The 22,219-nt window shown below is 36.7% G+C and overlaps 2 protein-coding genes across 4 annotated transcripts in view; one reads left to right on the top strand and one right to left on the bottom strand.

Moving 5' to 3' along the window:
• Positions 1–442: 442 nt before the first annotated feature.
• Positions 443–11,484, bottom strand: UbcE2M (NEDD8-conjugating enzyme UbcE2M). Its single transcript, XM_045762751.2, has 5 exons — positions 11,247–11,484; positions 7,012–7,106; positions 5,775–5,864; positions 2,939–3,055; positions 443–2,764 (listed from the first exon to the last, which is right to left on the bottom strand). Exons 1-5 carry the CDS (start codon positions 11,350–11,352, stop codon positions 2,624–2,626), a joined length of 549 nt encoding a protein of 182 aa, XP_045618707.1. The 5' UTR covers positions 11,353–11,484; the 3' UTR covers positions 443–2,623.
• Positions 11,485–18,024: 6,540 nt separating this feature from the next.
• LOC123770675 (phosphatidylserine synthase 2) overlaps positions 18,025–22,219 on the top strand; it is a 39,832-nt gene continuing 35,637 nt past the window's right edge. The window contains exons 1-3 of one of the 3 annotated variants that reach the window (XM_045762753.2): positions 18,034–18,201; positions 19,101–19,285; positions 20,633–20,827. In XM_045762753.2, the coding sequence (XP_045618709.2) occupies positions 20,637–20,827 (191 nt within the window). In that variant the 5' untranslated portion in view covers positions 18,034–18,201; positions 19,101–19,285; positions 20,633–20,636. Of the gene's footprint in view, positions 18,202–19,100; positions 19,286–20,632; positions 20,828–22,219 lie in introns of all 3 variants that reach the window. The other 2 variants (XM_045762752.2, XM_045762754.2) reach the window with 2 other exon arrangements.

Here is a 22,219-nt window from a genome sequence, read left to right as displayed (position 1 = left end):
TAGTAAATAGTTATCTTTATCCTACATATTTAGTTCATTTATATTTTTGTCCTATACATTCTCTTGTTCATAAAAGTACTACAGTATATTAATTACATCTCCACTTTTGGTCCTCCACATCCCTTACCTTCTTATGAAACATGCTTACTAAGTCTCCTACCAGTATTATTATTTTAACTTCCATCAATATTCAGTTAGAAAATGTTCAAAGGAACCTACGAAGCAAAACTGTTGCAGTATGAGGTACAGTCTCTAACAAGCTCTGGTTTTATTTTCTGAAATGTTGCCTACTGTACCAGTTCTCAGCAATTATGTTGGATTTGGCCACTATGTCTGCTCTAATTCCAGTATTATTCAGCCATTTGTTTCAATATTTTGTTCTATAACATAAATTTCAGAATTTTTTTAAATTCCAGCACTATGGGCAATAATCTCGCACAAAAATAGGTAATGCTGAATTTTATTCTAGTAATTTTGCTTGCAAAAGCACATTTCTGCATGTATATTTTTGCGGTCACAAATATGTTTTAGAATATATCCCTAAATTCATGATGTAGCATACTTCAACAAAAGGAAAATGGGTGGAAACATTCAGATGCAAGAAAATAAAGGGTCTGGTATTATGTACTAAATATAAAAAAAATTTACATTTCAGCATATATATATATACAATGGTACATCAAATATTTTGTGTATTACAAATAAACAAGTTGCTGTTTTCAAAAATAAAATTCAAAGTAGCAACATAATTCATCAATTTTTTTCCCTCTTCTCTCAACATTCAAAAGTTGTGAAATAATGTAGCACTTGTAAGGGTGCAAGACCACATACTGCTGGATAAAATGCTGAATGCAACAGACAACAGTTACACTTTTGTTTCAGTCAAACTATTATATAAATACTATCCAAAAAACCATGTGATAAGAGGTATCAAAATATCTTAAATCTTAAAAGTAAATGGGGTAAATTCTTGGACGATAATAATCTTGGATAAAGTCCCTGCAACAACGATTTGCAGTGGCTCCGGGTCGTCCGCTGCCGTCACTGATACTGTCAACACTGGTGGTACAGTACTTGTATTTCATGTGTTGACCTAACCTTTATATACCCTTTTATAACCTTTACTATCCAGGACCTGATTTACCATATTTAAACATTTAATTTTTTGCCATGCACATAATTCTTTCACCACAAAACTGGAAGTACAGAATCTATTCACACTAGTCTAAAACCAAAATAAACCTAGTTAAATATCACCCAAAATCCAATTTTAAAAGTTATTTTTCCTTTGAGAGCATTTGCATAAAAAATGTTTGATGGCAACTTCAACTTATTTCAAGTAACTTTTTGCTTGTATGGATAAATAAAATATTATATAAAAAAAAAGTGACAACTATATTCTGGATAACATAGTAACAGTGTGGCCATACTGTGAAACCCATGCTGAATTTCATTTCATTACAAGATACTCAGGTTTCTAAACACTGTTAACCTAATATACCACAACCATGAACAACAATGTTCGGCCAGTGTTATTGCTAGTCTTCATAATCTGAAAGTTGAGCCATTACCAATATCAGATCCTCAAGTAATACTCTGATCTACCAATGATAAAGTTTCGGATTGATAAGCAATTGTCAACTTATAATTTTATAACAACAATGATTACCTCTATTGCTGCTAGCATTCATTGACAACTCATACTGGCAAGATCAAATGGTTTTCCAATTACAGGCATTTTGTTTTGATCTGTAGACATGTCCTCAATCATAAACTATACATCAATAATTAGCTCTTCAATATCTTCTAAGCAATCAATTATCAATGTTTGAGCACTAAACTGGAAAAAACAGATATTATGGAGATCACATATTGGATTATTAACAAGAAAAATAGAAAATATCAATAATATACACATCTGAATTTTTTCATATTACAGTACAGGTATTGCATAGCAGCAAAATTTATGTAGTGGAGGATATGATTGGTATTGGTGCCATTGATATGTTACTAGACCACTTAGCTATTTTCATCAGACCGCTAGAGGTCACCTTTAATACTAGATCTTTAAAGTAAATGCTATCAGCAGTGTACAGCCTCTTTAAGAGAATACGACTTCTGGCAATATTACTATTGCCAGAAGAGTAATATTACTAAGGCTGGTCACATAGCATATCAACACTGATAAAGCTCATTGTGGTTCTAACAAAAACAGACATATGACATACACGGCAAGGTAAGACCAGGCCTTACAGACCTCAGCTACACACGCTGGGGAGGAGAATCACAAGTAACCTTCTTGGGGCAACTTCCTGATTTAGAAAAAAAGTAAGATTCAAAAGGCATATACAGTACTGTATTAGGATGGGGAAAGATATGAAGGTAAAGTAGTGGAGTGAATATTAATGTACACTTCATTTGAGCTTTTCCTTATTATAATTTCATCAAATCTGGGTTATAGCTAGGAAATAAATATTATGACAAAAAAAAAAATGGGAAGCATCCCCCGCAAGCTGATTACTAAGTAGTGTGTATAAAAGCCACGAACTTGATTCAACTCCAAACTAAACTCACTCCGGACACCCATTCAGATGATGTGAGCTCTGGAGCCATATGCCTGGAATCATTTTAGACAGCGATCAAAGTAAACATTGCCAATGTAGCCACCCTTCATACTCTTAACCACATTCTGTTCAAATAACCGTCGGTTATTCTGTAACACTTCTGCTGCCTCCTTGTTCAATGGGTCCTCAGGATTTGGTTCCTGCAAAAGAAGGGTATTTTATATTTAAACCTTTCACTTATTTAATATTAAAATTATAATTCCTAAGCATTAAGTGTAATTCAATCAGCATTACATTATATATTCCACTGGTTAAATATCCATGATAAAAAAAAGTGTAAAGATTGAAATATTAAAAAATAAACAAATACTAACAAGGAAAAGATACTGAAGCCCATAGACTATAGAGTTGATGGTTAGGACAGGTTTCCAGTCCTCGCGTAGAATGTTAAGGCAGACGTTTCCCTCCAGGTCAATGTTGGGGTGGTATACCTGATTAAATGCTTTGAAATTAGGTCAACTAATAAATATTAGATAAGTCATGTCATTAATCATATCAACATCAATGTGGCCCACTTCACATCATCCACATCAGTGGGGCCTGATGTACACCAGCCACATCAGTGTGGCCTACTTCATACCAGCCCCATCAGTGTGGTCCACTTCACACCAGCCACATCAGTGTGGTCCACTTCATACCAGCCACATCAGTGTAAGTAATAATCAAAAGAAGGCACCAAGCTGGGAAGATTAGCACCAACAAAAATCTCCCAGGAAAAAAAAAAAATCCACCACCAATGTGTGCAAGCTTGCTTCTATACATTTGTGTAAAGATATGCTAAAATTATTTTAAGTTTAAGAAAAATCAAAATGAAGATTTATGGATGTCCGTCGGACACACATTTTGTGTCCAAAATTAAGATACCGTATTTGTTAAAATTCAATTTTTTTCCAATCATTATGGGACATATTTTAAAATGTGCGTCAACATCTTCCCATTTTCTGTGATGGCCCATGTGGCATCACAGCACCGCCTCCCACATGGTAGGCCCATTGTTATCGTGTCTACTCTCGTGACCGCTGCGGCCTCCCCTCGTTTTTCGTCAGCTATATCTGTTACTGCCTTTATAAACACTCGACATTTACTCCAAGATGGATAGTGATCACAAACAGAGTCATTCCAGGACAAAAACAGTGAAAGGAACACATCAGAGGGAGAAGCTAAGTAGTGTTCTCCAAAAGTACAGCAAAAATAAAACAAAGATAAATTATCTACCAGTAGATAAAACTGTATTCAGAAAGAAGGACAATACTTTTATAACTCTGTGGAAAGATAAGCGAGTTGTTTCACTCATCACAACTTGCAACAATGCAGATACATAATACGTGAAACAAAGGAAACGAGTACGCAAACCTGACGGAATATCTTCATTGCAACAGGTAACTGTGAAGAAACCAAAGGCAATCTGTGACTACAATAACCACATGAAAGGTGTTGATCACTTCGACCAAATGGTCAAATATTATCATTTCACACGGAAATGTCACAAATGGACAAAGAAAATCATGTTTTACTTTCTGCAAATGGCTATCCATAATGCGTTTGTGTTATACAAGTACTACATAACTGATACAAAGAAACTCATTGCTCCAGTTAAATGAAGTAATCATTTGGTCACTACTGAAGTTTGAGTATAAGAATTGGCCTCTCCAAAATGACATCATCATATATGCTGGTGATGTGCATGACAATGAGAGAAGATCTACTGGCGACAATGTTTGCAACACCCGGACCATCAGGTGTGAGATGGCCACTACTCCCTTCTTCGCCTTGAGATGAAAATTCCTCAACTGACTCAGAAGATGAGGGTCAGACTATTCCTTGTGGTGCTGCTGCTAGGAGAAACCTTGGTATTGTGGATAAACCAGAACATCTAAACAGGAACTTGAACAATTCCCTAATTTGCATCAAGAAAGGTCTGTAGTGTCGTGTCTGCTACAAGTCTGGTAAAAGGAAGGACACCAGGTATAAGTGCAAGTTGTGTGGTGTGGCACTGTGTGCTGCACCATGCTTTGGCTTGTACCAGCGCAAAAGGACATATCCACTGGATAAGCAGTAATACTTACCCCATCCACTCAACATGGGTTGAGAAACTTCAAGAAACCTTTTCCTGGAGCAAGTGGAGTGGTTCAACCTAATGCTCAACTCATACTCTACAAACATCGCTGGGTGGAGAGTACAGACATATTTTTTCATTTATTATACAATGATATTGTAGTATAAACACTTATGAGAAGGAAGCAACACAAAAACGAATGATATTGTGTCACAAAAATGCCGGGAATGAAAACCAATGTAAAATAATGACAAAAAGCTGGCTTTTCACATGGCAATATTCTTTATCTTATGGTATTGGTAATGTTGTTCGTCCATTTGCCCTTATATGCATATATCCCTTTAGAGTATTCTATTGTGAACAATTTGATACCCAAAATGAACGACGTAACACAGAAACTGAGGTGATCAAACTGAAGAGAGTACACACATTTAAGTGCGGGTGTGCAAATGGGTGCTCACTCACAGATAACGCTAGCCGGATTTTCTGGTTTGCTGTGGGTAGCACGCCTGTTTGTTTTATCTTATATGCATAAATACCTTTAGTGAATTTTATTGTGAACAATTTGATACCAAAATGAACAACGTAACACGAAAATTGATGTGAGAAAACTGAAAAGAGTATACACATTTTAGTGTAAGTGTTGTGGGTGTGAGGATGGGAGCTCGCTCACGGGTAATGCTTGGCCGATTTCCGAGTTTGCTGCGGGTGGCATACTGGGCTTTTTTACCTTATTTGCATGTATCCCTTTAGAGAATTCTATTAGGAACAATCAATTTGATACCAAAATGAACGATGTAACACGAAAATTGACGTGAGAAAACTGAAGAGAGTATACACATTTAAGTGTGGGTGCGCGCTGACGGGAAACGCCAGGCCCACCTTGGGGTTGGGCAGCACACGCCGTGCAGCTCAAAGTGTTAAGAAGGATATTACTCTTATGTTTATGAACTAAATGACGATAGTATATTAAGAACATTTTACTATCATCCAAAATTATAGATATAACATTTTTAATAGTTACACCCAAACAATAAATCAATATAAAGTACAATATATAGCACAAAACTGAAAATATTATGAACACTACATACCATTGTTTCACATTTAACTTTGGGTGGTTCATGTGGATAGTTTGGGCCAACTTTGAAGCTGAAGACAAAGCGCCCTCCCCGGTAGAAGCCCTGTTGATGTTCAAATTTATAATTGTTAGACTTGATATCAGCCCATAAAGTCTTTCCAACAGATCTCTTTATAATACAAGCTGAATAAAATTTAATATAATAAAATTTTAAAGCTGTGAATAATGTTAGTGAATATAACTTTGATGTTTCTAGCTCACTTTTCCTACAATACATTTTCACCATCTCTATGAATGTGCCTCCCCACCACACGAAAGTGGGACATGAGATAACGAAGATGCATAACATGCTCTACATTGGGTTAAAAGTGCTATGAAATACAGTATTGTACTATTGGTTCAAAAGACCCCTGATTTAACGTGTAAACACATTCCTTCAGACAATATAGAATTGAACAATACAAATTTTAACCCATCAGCATTGCTAAGCATAAATGAAAGCATTTTACATGCCTGGTTTGTTCTGATCTGGCACCAATCTTAGATTCATGACACAATTATGATTTTTGCCAGCATTTTTTTCATGGGTACCATTTCTATTAATGTTAATTTTCTACTTTTCCCAGGAAAACAAGCCTATCTACCAATTGTCTCCCAGTAAAAGGGCCAGCTATTATACACTGTACACCTACCTATCAAATTACATGCAAACATGAGGAGCCAATCTGTATATGTGTACCTACAATGGGGAATTCATTAGTTCCTTGGTGAGCTCACTCACATTTTTGTAAATACTCATTGGCCTGAAATTGTTATTGCATTGGAAAGATGCCTCACTCCTGAGAACTTCTTAAGATTATTGGCTACACCTCATGGATGCATCTTAAAAGGCTGGGCATTGTAAGGGGACTAATAGATAACCTCAATAAATCTGTACAGTCATCCCTGATCACCTGGAAATAATTTTTTATAACTACTGTACTGTGGAAGCTCAGTGTACGAATTTAATCCGTTCCAAGAAATGGATCGTAAACCAAATATTCGTACACCAAACCTAGGATTGGCATGTAGTTTTAATGTTCAAACCTCAATGACATGAAGATGACCCAATCAACTTTCTGATAAATAATCTAGACTTACTCCAACTACAACATTATTTTCATATCATTATAATTAATATTACCCCCTGCATTAAGATATAATTAAAAGGCTAACACATCTCCAGTGGCAGACTTTCTACAATGCCTTACCTCATCTGGACATATGATTAATTTGAAGTTGAGAAGATCATCAGGATCTGGGAATTCTGTGTCACAAGTTTTAGGCAATGTCAGCTCATTGATATCTGAAAATATAATGAATATTTAGCTATGAAAATAGTGACAGTCTGAGCTGTTATTTATAAGTTGTACAGTACTGTATCTGAAAAATGTATCCATTTCATTGTATGTTAGTTTTTGCTTCAGATGCAATGCATAAGCGTTTCATTTACCCCAGAGATGGCACTCAGAAAATATTAATTACAGAATTGCATAGCTCTACCTATTTTATACAACACATTCATCCTATAATTATCATTAAAGCTTAAAATAAATCCTTAAAAATTTACACATGTTTTTTATCAAAATCATTATTATTTGTTATTAAGGCATGTTTCAAATGCATACAAAAGAAATAACTGGAAAAATAGTGAGGTAAATCATTAAATCCTTAAGAAAAACTAAAACCAAAGTGTACAGGACAATCAATCAAGAAAATTAAGAGGTCACCACTGTTAAAACCTACATTTTCCTTTACACTAAAAACAAACTCTGCTCATGGAATGGGGAACAGAAAAGAAGCTAGCACATCAGCACTGAAATGGTCCAATGATGCTAAAACATGTCATTTGTGTTTCCAAAGTATAATGTAAATATTTTGACATAAAATGTGACATCAGTCTTGAAATTACTGAAAGTCATTTAACAAAAATTATTAGTTTGCATTGTAGTGACTTCAGTACCCCCCTACAACACAGCGAAGATCAGGGAAAATGGCAGAGGAGCAAGAGGGAGGTAACCAACAAGAGGGGAGACAACAAGCAGGTAATCATGAGACCAGGCTCTCTCTCACTCCCTCCTTACGTTTGTACAGTTATAGAATGTATGTGTGTGTGTGTGTGTTAATCAGTAACTTGTGTTTTCTTATCCCATGTCTGGTGTATATTAGGGCACTTAAGAGGTGTAATTACCTAAGTGTTATTACAGGATGAGAGCTATGCTCGTGGTGTCCCGTATTCCCAGCACTGTCATATAATACTTTGAAACTACTGACGGTTTTGGCCTCCACCACCACCTCATTTAGCTTGTTCCAACCGTCTACCACTGTATTTGCAAAAGAATATCTTCTAATGTTTTTGCAGCACATATGTTTCCTTAGCTTGAGTTTGTGTCCTCTAGTTCTTGAAGTTCAGATCTCAGGAATTCTTCCTTATCAATTTTATCGAGTCCTGTTACTATTTTGTACGAAGTGATCATATCGCCTCTTTTTCTTCGATCTTCTAGTTTTGGCATATTTAACGCCTCTAACCTCTCCTCGTAGCTCTTGTCCTTCAGTTCTGGGAGCCACTTAGTGGCATGTCTTTGCACCTCTTCCAGTTTGTTGATGTGCTTCTTAAGATATGGGCACCACACAACCGCTGCATATTCTAACTTTGGCCTAACAAAAGTCGTGAACAATTTCTTTAGTATTTCGCCATCCATGTATTTAAAAGCAATTCTGAAGTTAGAAAGAGTAGCATAAGCTCCTAGCATAACGTTCTTTATGTGGTCCTCGGTTGATAGTTTTCTATCTAGAACCACCCCTAGATCTCTTTCTTTATCAAAAGTCTTTAAAGATTTCCCACATAATTTATAGGTTGTGTGGGGTCTATGTTCTTCTATTCCACATTCCATAACATGGCCTTTATGCACATTAAATTCCATTTGCCACGTGGTGCTCCATATACTTATTTTGTCCAGGTTATCTTGAAGGGCATTACAATCATCTAAGTTTCTTATCCTTCCTATTATCTTAGCATCATCAGCAAACAGGTTAATGTAATTCTGTATTCCATCTGGCAGATCATTTATGTAGACAATGAACATCACTGGTGCAAGAAGTGAACCCCTGTGGTACTCCACTTGTGACATTTCTCCAGTCTGATAAATTACCTCTGATTACTGCCCTCATTTTTCTATCGGTTAGAATATTTTTCATCCATGTTAGAAGCTTACCTGTCACCCCCCTCCAATATGTTTCAGTTTCCAGAACAACCTCTTATTTGGAACTCTGTCGAACGCTTTTTTTTAAATCCAGATGTAGTCAACCCAACCATCTCTTTACTGTAAAATCTCTGTGGCTTAATCATAGAAACTGAGTAAATTCAATACATAGGATCTTCCAGATTGAAAACCATACTGTCTGTGTGATAATATATTGTTTCTCTCCAGGTGTTCCTCCCATTTAATTATTTTTTCCAATATTCTGACTACTACACTTGTCAATGATACAGGTCTAGTATTGAGGGGGGTCTTCCCTGCTGCCACTTTTGTATATTGGAACTGTTAGCCTTTTTCCACACATCTGCAATAACTCCTGTACACAGGGATTCCTGAAAAATCAGCTGAAGTGGAATGCTGAGCTCAGGTGCACATTCTCTCAGAACCCATGGTGAAACTCTATCTGGGCCAACTGCTTTGTTCTTACTTAGCTCCAAGAGCATTTTTATCACTTCGTCTCTAAACACCTCTATGTACTCTTTGTTGTTCTCTGTAATTCTTATTTTGTCTGGTTCTCTGAAGATTTCATTTTGTACAAACTAACTTTGGAACTTTTTGTTTAATGTTCACACATTTCCTTTTCACTTTTCATGATTATCTCCCATTTTCAATCTCTAAATATTATCCTTTACCTGCAGCTTGCTGTTAATGAATTTATAGAAAAGGCCTGGATCTGATTTACATTTGTCTGCTATACCGTTCTCAAAGTTCCTTTCTGCCTCTCTCCTTACTGTCGTGTAGTTATTTCTCGCATCTTTGTATCGCTGGTATGTTTGGGGGTTTGGCCTCTTCCTATAATGATCCCATGCTTGTGTCTTTTGATCTCTAGCCCTCTCACAATTTCTGTTGAACTGACCCTGTTTCCTAGGTCTGCATCTTTTGTTTTGGTATAAATTAGTGTGCAGAGCACTAAACTTTTTTGAGCAGTGTGGACATAGATTTATCTGGAGGCCAACTAAAGTATCAGGCTAGTATCCAAAGATCATCTTGGCCAAAATGACCCATCACTCAAGATGATAATGACTCTGTGAATATTTTCATTACGCTCTGTAAATTACTTTCCGGAGAAGCATGAAAGTTATGTTTGTTTGCATTTTACTGTGATATAGATTGATCAAGTGTACACAGTTCCATATATTTTATTTATATTTATGTTTAAAAACAGTTGAGGGATTTTGAAAAATATTAGGAATGTGATATATTCATAACCAGTTATATATTCAGCCCTGTCACCCACAACCTATTATCAAAACACTTTTTTTCATCAAAACTTTAGCAAATTCATTCGCAAATACTTTAACATCTCATTTATAGTTGTAATGTAAAGCTGAGAAAACCTGAAGAAAAAAGATTATGAACATTTTAGGTGTTGCTGAGCAGGACCTTAAGATGACCAGCACATTTACGGTTGGGTACAAACCTACGGGTTGGAATGTTAAAGTGTTAACAACCAAAAGATCAATTCAGAATAAAGGATATTTCTAAGATCATAAATTTAGTTTCCCTCAGATGAGGAATTCTTCTAGGAGGTATGCACATTGCCCTACTAAATTCCCATTTCTGGGGAGAGGAAGCCTGTACTTAGGCTTATCCAGGTCCACCTAGGTCAACTATGGGCCTTCCCCAGGATGCAACCCGCAGTAATTGCTTAACTCCCAGTTACCTACACAGTTGTAATGAAATAAAAATCCTTGTCACGGCCCTTGTGGATTTGCCCAGTTACCTATCTTACTGCTAGGTGAACAAAGTTATCGGTTAAAAATAAACATGCCCAACCGTTCCTTTCCTGCCCAGAGATTGAACCCTTATCCCTCAGTAGAGAGCTGGAAGTGTAGACTAGTGTTACAAGGTCATATAGGTTATGCAGCACTACAAGTGTCTTATCTTCACAAGACTACACCCGGACTGACTGGTACAGCACATGCAACACTTCAATGAACACTTACAGCGTTCAGTTGTGCGATAAAATTGACCCTATGGGGGTCGACTCCCCCCCCCCCCCTGTCCCCAAAAATCTTTGGCTAGTCATGGTGCCACAACCCGTGGTCATCTGCACACGCTAACACGCGTCATGTCACTAAATGAACAAATTCATTACCTTAATATGACAGTAGCAGCCGACACAAAAGCTGTAACATTGTGTAGGTAATTAATTAATAATTAAAATAATTCAGCTGGTTACCCACCTTTCGTGATTCTTAGCTGGGCCGCTGAGGCTCGCTTCTGTGTCCCTTGTTTGGGAACATCGCTGCCATCCTTTTTCTGATTTTTCATAGAAAACAACTTAATCATAGTGAATAATTGTAGTATAACGGCTTACAATTAAAGAACAAGTGATTCTTTCGCTACGAAAACGTCATTTATTAGGGAAGAGCTTCTCCCCATCCGATTGTTTTGCTTCCTCCTCACTGATCGCTTGGTTCCTTTTCAAATAATAAAAAAATTCCAAGTATCATTATGATTACTCACATTTAAAATGTATTTAAAATGTACTTTAAAAATGCGCTTAAATCTTTTCTGATAAACGCCACATTACGATGTTAAATTTTTTTAACATGAATATGATAAATGCATACTGACTCGTGCTGCAGTGGCATGTGTGGCTCAAGCAATATTTTGAATGAGATTAAATTTGAGTGATATTTTTTACATGAGATTAAGTGAGATGATAATAGGGTAGTGAGGAAGGAAGGGGCTTTTGAGGACTCGGACGCATCCTTAACGGGACTGATCGATTCGTACATAACCGTTTCGTATAAAGTCTGTTCGCCAGTTACAGCCGCGCTCCTGTACCATGATGTATCTCTCATATATTAGGTCTCTGATTGATTATGCTGCACCCATGCTTGCTCTAGTGCCTGAGAGAATGCTTGGAGGGCTGGAAAAGATGCAAAACGAACCCATGAGGATTATCCTCGGATGCCCCCGTACAACTAAATTACTAAACATGAGGAAGGAACTGAATATTTCATGTGTAAGTGATCGTATCACTGAAATTAATGCTTTAATTGGTATCAAGATGCTTAGGCTAACCCACCCTAACCCCTGCACTGAAGCCCTCCAAGCCTTCTTCCTTGAAAATCAGCATCCCTCCAAATGGATTACCGTAACTGCCAATGTGCTCAGAATGTATAAAATAAAAAATAAAATAAATAAAATGTTTATTTAGGTAAGGTACATACATACAATAATTTTTTACAAAGATTGGTTGACTTATAGGTAGAGCTAGTACATACAATGCCTAAAGCCACTATTACGCAAAGCGTTTCGGGCATGATAAACTTAAATGACAAGCTTAATACTAATTGAGCATAATGAGTAGAATGAAAACAAGAAATGAAAACATAGATGAAAAAGCAGCACAAATACAATAATGTCGACAAACAGCGCTCTTTAAAAAAAACAGACATTGGTTGACAATAGAAGGGTAAGGTAGGTTACAGGGAATTTATTAGGTATAGCTTCGTTTTTAACTTAAACTGGTTGAGAGAGGTACAGTCTTTAACATGGTTGGGAAGGTCAACAAATGGGTTAACAATGCATTTGGAGCGAGTATATTATTGGGATAATCTACTCGCTACAATGCCATCGAGCTACAATAATCTACAATATTTTATTTTATAAATTTCGGAGACTTGAGGCAAAGTGAAATTCACACCAGTTACTCCATCTATCATCATTCTATTATGCATGAAGAACCGCACGTCTATGGGTCATCCAATAAAGTTAGCAGACTTCTAGATGTTACCACTGCTAGGCTTAGGCTCGGCTACAAGTACCTCTGGGAGTTTGTAACATCTGCTGATGTAGATTTGACTAAATGTAAACTCTGTCAGCAGAACTATTCGCACACTTTGCGTCATTATATAATGGAATGTGAAAAAATCGCGGAATTTAGAGATAACACCATCAATAGTGTCCAAGAAATGTGTAAGTACTTCATTCATAATGATGTGCTGCCCGAAATTTTAGAGAAGTATCCAAAATTTGCTTACTGTAGGTAATGCATGCACATGACTAAAGCTGCCGCCCAGTTGGGTGGGTGTGGAGCAAGACTAGTAACTGTGTGACTCACTATAGATGTAAAGTGCCTCGTATAGTGACTGTTGTGAGCCTCTTGTAATGTCACTTCTGACACCTCTTTGTGTCACTTGTGACACAAAGATTATTGATGTGTGTAATTCTGTGGGTGATTAGATATGTATGTGTATGTATATGTGTATACGTATATATATATATGTACATGTATGTATGAGGGTGTGTACATGTGTATATAACATTGATAATTTTGTAACTAGCGTCAAACATTGTCATTTGCTTAGCTAAACGAACTAGAGGGTTCAGTTCCTGAACCGATTATGTGCCTCTGTAATCCTTTACACCACCGCCCATGGGATGGGTATGGGGCGCATAATAAAGAAAGAAATTGTCCTGTGCCAATTCAATTTCTTTCTTTATTATACACCCCATACCCATCCCATGGGCGGGGGTGTAAAGGATTACAGAGACACATAATCGGTTCAGGAACTGAACCCTCTAGTTCGTTTAGCTAAGCAAATAACAATGTTTGACGCTAGTTACAAAATTATCAATGTTGTATACACATGTACACACCCTCATACATACGTGTACATATATATATATATATATATATATATATATATATATATATATATATATATATATATATATATATATATATATATATATATATATATAACAATGTCAGACCACGGAGGAATATATGAAACAGGAAATTTCCTTAAGTACTTTCGTATATTAAATACATCTTCAGAAGGAATCCAAGGATGAAGGAATGAAGATGTATTTAATATACGAAAGTACTTAAGGAAATTTCCTGTTTCATTTTCCTCCGTGGTCTGACATTGTCACATTCTTAATCACGTGTTTATTTTCGTGATATGCACATATATATATATATATATATATATATATATATATATATATATATATATATATATATATATATATATATATATATATATATATACGTATACACATATACATACACATACATATCTAATCACCCACACAAATACACACATCAATAATCTTTGCGTCACAAGTGACACAAAGAGGTGTCACTTGTGACATTACAAGAGGCTCACAACAGTCACTATACGAGGCACTTTACATCTATAGTGAGTCACACAGTTACTAGTCTTGCTGCACACCCACCCAACTGGGCGGCAGCTTTAGTCATGTGCATACATTACCTACAGTAAGCAAATTTTGGATACTTCGCTAAAATTTCGGGCAGCACATCATAGGTGAGAACTTTATATATATATGTATGTTTATATTATTATATATTTATCATAATTCATATATGCTGGCTTATGTGCACTGCTGTTATCGTCTTCTAAGTCAATAAAATGATCAAAACCGAGGACATAGAATTTGATAATAGTTAAGAATATGAATAAATAGATAGCACATGATCATATAATTAGCGCATGTCTTCAAATAATATCTAAGTCAGGCTCTTTTAATTTGTCTTTATACAATTTAATGAATAAACAGGTTTTCGTGCCTTAACATCTTTATATTAAATGGTTCCAATTTTCAAGAAGGGAGATAGATCACTTGCGTCAAACTATCGGCCAATTTGCTTAACGTCTATTGTGGGAAAGTTACTTGAATCGATAATTGCAAATACCATTCGTCTTCATCTTGAAAAATATAAATTAATAAATGATTCACAACTGATTGATTGCAGTGACAGCTTGATTGGTAATTTAAAAAAGATTAATAGGCACAATACAGCATATTGGTGGCACATACAAGAAGACAGCAATGATCACAATGGTTAAACACTGATCTACAAATCCCGAAGCTTAGTTAGTTTAGTTCATTTATTATGCACCCCATACCCATCTCGTGGGCGGTAGTGGAAAGGGTTACAGAGGCACATAATGGGCTCAGGGACTGAACCCCACAATTCATTTAGCTAAGCAAATTACAATCTTGATGAGTTAGTTACAAAATTCAGTATAAGTCGTCACATCATAAATGGGTTCGAGATCGACCACAAGTACAATTTCTAAATTAAGCAACTGACATATGTAGAGAGCTAGTGTCAATTGATATGTTTGTCCTGCACACCGCCCCCCATCCAGTGGGCAGCGGTGGATAGGTTACAATCACTTAGTTACTATCTACAGTTAGCAAACTGGGGATATTTAGCTAAAATTTCTGACTAAAATCCTATGTTCCCTGAAATACGACCCCTGCGAAGAATCGTTTTCACAACCAAGTACCCATTTTACTGCTGAGTTATAGTTAAGGATTTGCGCCTAGTAAATCCTCCCCCGGCCAGTCAATAGTATCAATAAGTAACAGCTTATGCCATCTGTTGACATCAAATTACACTATCAAGAAACCCCCATGGAAAATACAGCTGGCGCCATCTGTTAGCCCGACATTGCACTATCAATAGCCAAACAGCAGCCAATAAGAAGTTGTGTTAAAGTAAGAATTCCCGAGGCTCCATGTCATTGGTAGAAATTCTTTGATGACATTCACCACAACACCCAATCACAGGAAGGGATCAGCTAAAGGCTCCATCCATTTTATAAATCATCTTTATTCAGCACACCAGCCTTGCTCATAACATTCTGCTTCAACTTTAATCTACCTGAAAAGTGAAGTGTTAATTATTTAAAAGTGATAATTAAATATTGCAGGATATAACAGGTGTTACAGAAAAATGACCTGGCTACCTAACTTATGACGTCGTCATAGAGGGGTTGCCTTCAACAAATAATATCGATGATACGATGCCCGCCCTCTTACATGTTATTAAATTATTCTGTTCGATGGAAATTTCTGTCAGGTACAAGCCAAAGAGGTTGTTGCAAAAAAATACGTTAATAACGACGTATTTGTTAGTTTGCATTTCATTCATAAAAAGTGTTGCCATTCCCTGCAACAGCTAATCACAGGGAGGTATTTGCTAAGCTCCGCCTCCTCATTTACGTCGTCCGGAGCGTTCAGTCGGTGGGTTATGGTTCTCTGTTTCATCACTTTTGAGTAGCGAATAATACATTATTTACATTTTATAAGTAATATAATTAAAAGTGGATTATAAGTAAATTATAAAGCTTACAATAATTAGCACAACTGAAGTAGATAATAGGCAAATTATAAGGCTTACAATAGGTGGCATTGTAAATGAATTAATTGTACTAAATGGTAATGTACTGTTACCTGTACAGAAGAAATAAATCCCAGTGTCCTACTTGCCTTATTTTGAACATTTAAACTTGAAGTGATAGTGAGTCTTCTTCCGTGTTTATTTCCCTCCCGATTTTCGTATCGTCGGCAAATGTGCAAATATTGCTGCTCAAACCTGAATCTAAATCATTTATATATATTATGAATTACAGAGGTCCCAGAACAGAGCCTTGAGGCACTCTACTTACAACATTTTCCCACTTTGACTTAACCCCGATTTACACTGTTTGTTTCCTTTGGTATAGCCATGCCTTAATCCAACTTAATATAGCACCACCAGGAGCACATTTCAACTGGCGTACACGGTGCCTTAAACCACTCGACCATCAGTGACCGTACAAAAGGCAGTGGTAGCCGAGGCTATTTGTGCTGGGGTTGAGCTTTTCTCTTTCGGCCCGCCTCTCAACTGTCAATCAACTGTTACTAACTACTATATTTTTTTTTCTCACACACCCCTAGGAAGCAGCTCCGTAACAGCTGTCTAACTCCCAGGTACCTATTTACTGCTAGATAACACGGGCATTCAGGGTGAAAGAAACTTTGCTCATTTGTTTCTGCCTGGTCCGGGAATCGAACCCGGGCCACAGAATTACGAGTCCTTCGTGCTGTCCACTCAGCTAGCAGACTCCTAATATATAAGTAATATATATGTGTGTGTGTGTGTGCTTATGAATAACATGAAAATTTAGATAATTTATAACCAAAAAGAAAAAATGTAACAGTAAATTACTTAAGCAATTTCGTGTTAATCAACACTCTATAAGACGTATATCATGATATATTCATGATATAGAACAAGGAAGTGTTTAAGAAATTTCTTCTTTTATTTTTCCTTCATGGTCATGCATTTTCATATAATTTGCATATATTTTCGGATTATAGTCATTAATATCTAAGGATCTTTGAGTGAAATGTTGTTTATTTGTAGTTTATATTTTTATTGCAACTAAAAAAAATATTATTATAATGTTTCGATTATTCTTGAGGTCCAGAAATTCTCATCTTATTCATGAGTGGGCCAGAAATTTATTCCCTTAAATAAATAAGCATTATTATCATTATGATTGACTAAACCTGCCCGAAACGCTATGCGTGCTAGTGGCGTTACAAGAATGTAAAAATATCAATGCTATGTACGCTCATAAACCCAATGTACCTTCTTGTATATATATGAATAAATAAATAAATAAATAAATAAATAAAATATAGTCCTTGAAGGCGAGATCAGTCGTGAACGTCAGCTAGCGAACAAGTACAAGAGTGCCAAGAATACTTTAGCATAAAAGACATGTGGAGACAGACGTGTGGCTTCTGACTTTGTTTTATTTATTAATATTACATGTTAGGCATTTACTTTTAATACATATTATTATATGAAAATATAACTATCACATAGGATTTTTATCCAAAATCTGACCATAGTCTAGTGTTTTGTGCGTTGGATCATGTTCGTGGGCCTTCCGATGTGTAGTGTTTACACCGGCCGTCGTCGTTCTTGTCAAGTACGTCCGGATTATGTCCCTCACATCACTGACCTTCATTTAATAACTATTTTCCAGTTTAGTATAAGAAACTGAAAAATAAACAGCATTTTATTGTGGTTTGTAATATTGACCAACATAAATATATATATATATATATATATATAAGAAACATAAAAATTGTGAGTCTGATATGTAAATATGTGCGTGATCCGTCTTGTGGATCAAGTGACTTAGTGTCTGTATTTACATGGTGGTGGAGGTGGAGTGGTCGCCGCCTCCCTCCACACTACTGTCTCTCTCGCTCTCTCTCTCAACATTCCCACACTTTCTCGCACCATATCGTCCCCGCTACATCTCTGCCCTCCTTGTCTCCACGTCCAGGTCAAATGTCAAATATCAGGTGAGCCGGGTCATGTTTTTGGTCTGCGAACATTCTCTTTTTGGGTCGTGACCTTAGGCTGGGGGCCCCTGAACTTGACCTCTGGTAGTGCAGGTCAGGCCTAGGCCCCGAACTTGACCTCTGGCAGTGCAGGTCAGGCCGAGGCCCCGAACTTGACCTCTGACAGTGCAGGTCAGGCCGAGGCCCCGAACTTGACCTCTGGCAGTGCAGGTCAGGCCGAGGCCCCGAACTTGACCTCTGGCAGTGCAGATCAGGCCGAGGCCCCGAACCTGACCTCTGGCACTGCAGGTCAGGCCGAGGCCCTGAACTTGACCTCTGGCACTGCAGGTCAGGCCGAGGCCCTGACCTTGACCTCTGGCAGTGCAGGTCAGACTAGGAACTGAGCAAACTGAATTTGACTTCAGGCTGGGGCAGAGCATGTTAGGCTTGAACACCAGGTCTTGTGCAAGACAGGCCAGGTTGGAACACTGGGCCCCTGACCTTGGGTAGAGGTCAAGCTTAAGATCTTGACCTCTTGGCTAAGGGGGAATTTTTAGTACATTATAAACTGTAGCAAAGTGACAAATAAAGACTTTATAACAGTTTTTCTTTCAAGTTTTGCCTCATTAAACTGTTAAATAACTCTCCTAATTATATTTACTTTGCCTGAAATGCACTCTGTATTAGTTGGTTTATGTAATGTATATTTTGTACCTCTGAATTCTGAACTGTATCATGTATCAAATTTACTTATAAACAAATTTTTTATATAAATACAGTACAGTATTATTATTATTATTTATTATTATTAATAGACCCCCAGCAAATGGCACCAGTCCTCACCCCAAAAAAGCAGTGGAGAAACTGCACCTGCATGTGTAAGCATGCATAAACACTACTATTTCACCTTCCCTCAACAGGCACTGCTTTAGCAACCCAGACTCGAAAAATTACCCGGGACAGGGTAACACTCGAATGGAGTCTGGCTAAAAACTCAGAGAAGTTTAAATATTTGAGCTTACTGGTCTTCACTAGCAGCATCAGGGAATGAGACTCCTGAAAGGATGCCAAAAATATTAAACTGAAGTAGCAGAGAACACTTAAGGTAATCAGTACACACGTTCGTGAAACATAATAAGCATGACCCCTCTACTTGTGAACTTGGGTCCAGGTGGGGAGACGGCCACTTTCCTGCTGATTTCTGGTCGTGGCAGAAGCTGTCTTGTTGGCCAGCTACCTGGTGACATTCGGGTTACTGTGTTGATAGGTGGTGGTGAAATTTGAGTTCTACATGAACTCAACTTAGTCCATATAGTTCATATAGTTCAATTTATCCCAAGTCGAGCCTGGATTTGAGTGTTTTGTGACTATCCATAGCATGTGGTTCACCTTAGAAGTCAGACAAGCTCTGATCCCTATGCGTTTCCTGACTCGTTGAGGAGGTAAGTTAGTGTGAAATGGCACTTGCTCTCAGTGGGTAAGAGATAAAGGTACAGTACTAAACTAATCAGAAGATGCCAAGCTCCTCTTTTCAGCAAAACTCAGATAGCAGTAGGCTGGCAAATTGCAAATATAACAGCCATCTATTATCTGGTAGTTTAATGTGATTATGAAAATTGCATACCTGTTGTACAATATAAAAAGAACCTTTAAAGATATTGTATCATCTTTTAACAGCTCCGGAACAAAGTGCGGTATTTCACACAAGTCGCTAAGATAAAAAATTAACCTAAACGTTGATCATGTGTTTTTAAGTTTGCTTAGTCCAATCTACACCTTTAAACTGCATAATCAGCTTTACAAATCTGACAGTTTTCTCTGACCAAACATACTAAACAAATTCAAGCTACTATAATTATTGTTTCCTTTTAGGTATAGTATCTTTCATATCTGCACGTGTAAGGCTAATACTGTATATGTGACAAGTTCCTCATAATCCTTTTAATTTTTGTCCATGCTATGGGTGATAGTTTTACTTTATCAGGTAGTAAACTGATAAAGCTGTATCAGTTTACTACAGTAAACTGATAAACTGCCATGTAGTTTACTGCAGTAAACAGTAGTAAACTGCATGGCAACTTTTCCATAGAGTTTACTACAATTTAAAGCAATAATATTTGTTACAAAAATTAATGAGAATTTAAGGTGAAAATGATGGGTCTGGAGCAAAGGAAATTAAAGGAGACAATTTGGTCATTATGCATTATTAGTGTACAGTAAGTTGCACATTTTGTAATGCAACATACTCTCTTAATGTAAATGTAGGTAGGGGTGAAATGTTTCAAAGTGCCACATTAACCTAAACCCCAAAATATTTTGTGAATTTCAAAGGCTGACTGGTATAATCATGCTAAATTTTAAGGGAAAGTGGTATTTGATGAAATTTAAAATTAGTTTAGAGGTTTCTGTATATGAAAATAAGATTATTCAGAATAAATCTTCTCTACAACAGAAATATGAAGAGGAAAGAAGGGATGAAGGATCTAGATGGAGATATTGGTGATGAAGATTTCTCTCGTGATGTCTCCTCCAATGATTTATCTGGTCCAGAGCACTCCCCAGTCACAAGTGGCCCAGTGCATGACTGGGAAGCAGAGAAAACAACAGAGACTGACTTCTTCGATGATGGTACTATGACATACTTCTGGTGAGTACATCCTGTAGTTGCAGCATTTGTTAACTAATTTAACCTTTAGCTAGTGATTGATTTGATTTTTATGTCTCTGCTGCTCTGCAGTACTAGCCATAATTAAGCATGTTGGTGTCATGATATAAAGACCATACATAAAAAATGAAAAAATTACATTTTGATCCATCTTGAACCATTATGGTCCAGGATGAACCAAAACATTATCATTGTTTCTTCATTTTCTGATGTGTAGTTTGGATATCATATTTGCAGCCACATTATTGTGACTCATTGTCTGCATATTGCTGTCTTTTTTTCATTCTGTGGAAGATACAGTGCTTCTGTTTTTAGTACAATTTTATTTTTGTGTAACTGATAGGCCTTAAACTGTGGCTAAGATGGAAAAAAGTTACTCTCCTGTGTCTTTAAAGATAAACTATTACAGTATTAAAATTGGAAGATTTCAATGCAAACATCTCTGAAAACAGTAACATGTCTTCTCCTTGACTCTATTTTACTTAAAGCCAAGAAGACAGTGTCACTGCACAAACACTATCTCCACTTTTGGGATTATTTCCATGTTATAGTTAAAATCAAATTAGTAAATAACCAGAGAGAAAGATACAATGACAGTATGGCTTTCGAACAGGAAGATCCTCTGTAACAAATCTACTTATTGTAGTTTTTATGAAAGAGCCACAGAGTCTACAGGAAAGGATGGTTTGGTTGACTGTTTATCTGGAACTAAAATTGGCTTTTGATAGAGTATCACACAAGTGGTTGTTCTGGAAGCTGGAACATGCTATAGGGGTGACATAAAACCTGCTGACAAATGGAAAATTTTCTGACAAAAAGATGAGGGCAGTAATCAGAGGCAATATACCAGACTGGAGGAGTATTACTAGCGGAGTACCACAGCATTCACGTCTAACACCATTAATGTTCATCTTCTATATAAATGAAATGATCTACCAGTAGGAATGCAGCACTATGTGAACATGCTGCTGATTGTAAGCCATCAGCGAAGTTAAATTGTAAGATAAATTATATAATGAATTACTATAAAAGAGACTTGAATGATTATCATGCCCTTTAAGATGATCTGGACAAAATAAGTGTATGAAGCAACACTTGGCAAATAGAATTCAATGTGAATAAATTCCATGTTATAGAATGTGGAATGGGAAGAATAGGCCACACATAACCTACAAATTATGTGGAAAGGCATTAAAGAACTCTTGACAAAGAGATCTAGGGTTGGTTCTGGATAGTAAGCTGTCATTGGAGGACTGCATAAAGGACATTTGCAAGGAAACTGTTCATGCCTTTTGTGAGGCCAAAATTAGAATATGCAGTAGTTGTATGGTGCCTACATCTTAAGAAGCACATCAATAAACTGGAAAAGGAGCA

The sequence above is a fragment of the Procambarus clarkii genome, chromosome 56 (genome assembly GCF_040958095.1).
Source record: "Procambarus clarkii isolate CNS0578487 chromosome 56, FALCON_Pclarkii_2.0, whole genome shotgun sequence".
Classification (NCBI taxonomy): Eukaryota; Metazoa; Arthropoda; class Malacostraca; order Decapoda; family Cambaridae; genus Procambarus; species Procambarus clarkii.
Note: the sequence above shows the minus strand (reverse complement) of the source record. Positions and strands in the feature narration are given on the sequence as shown.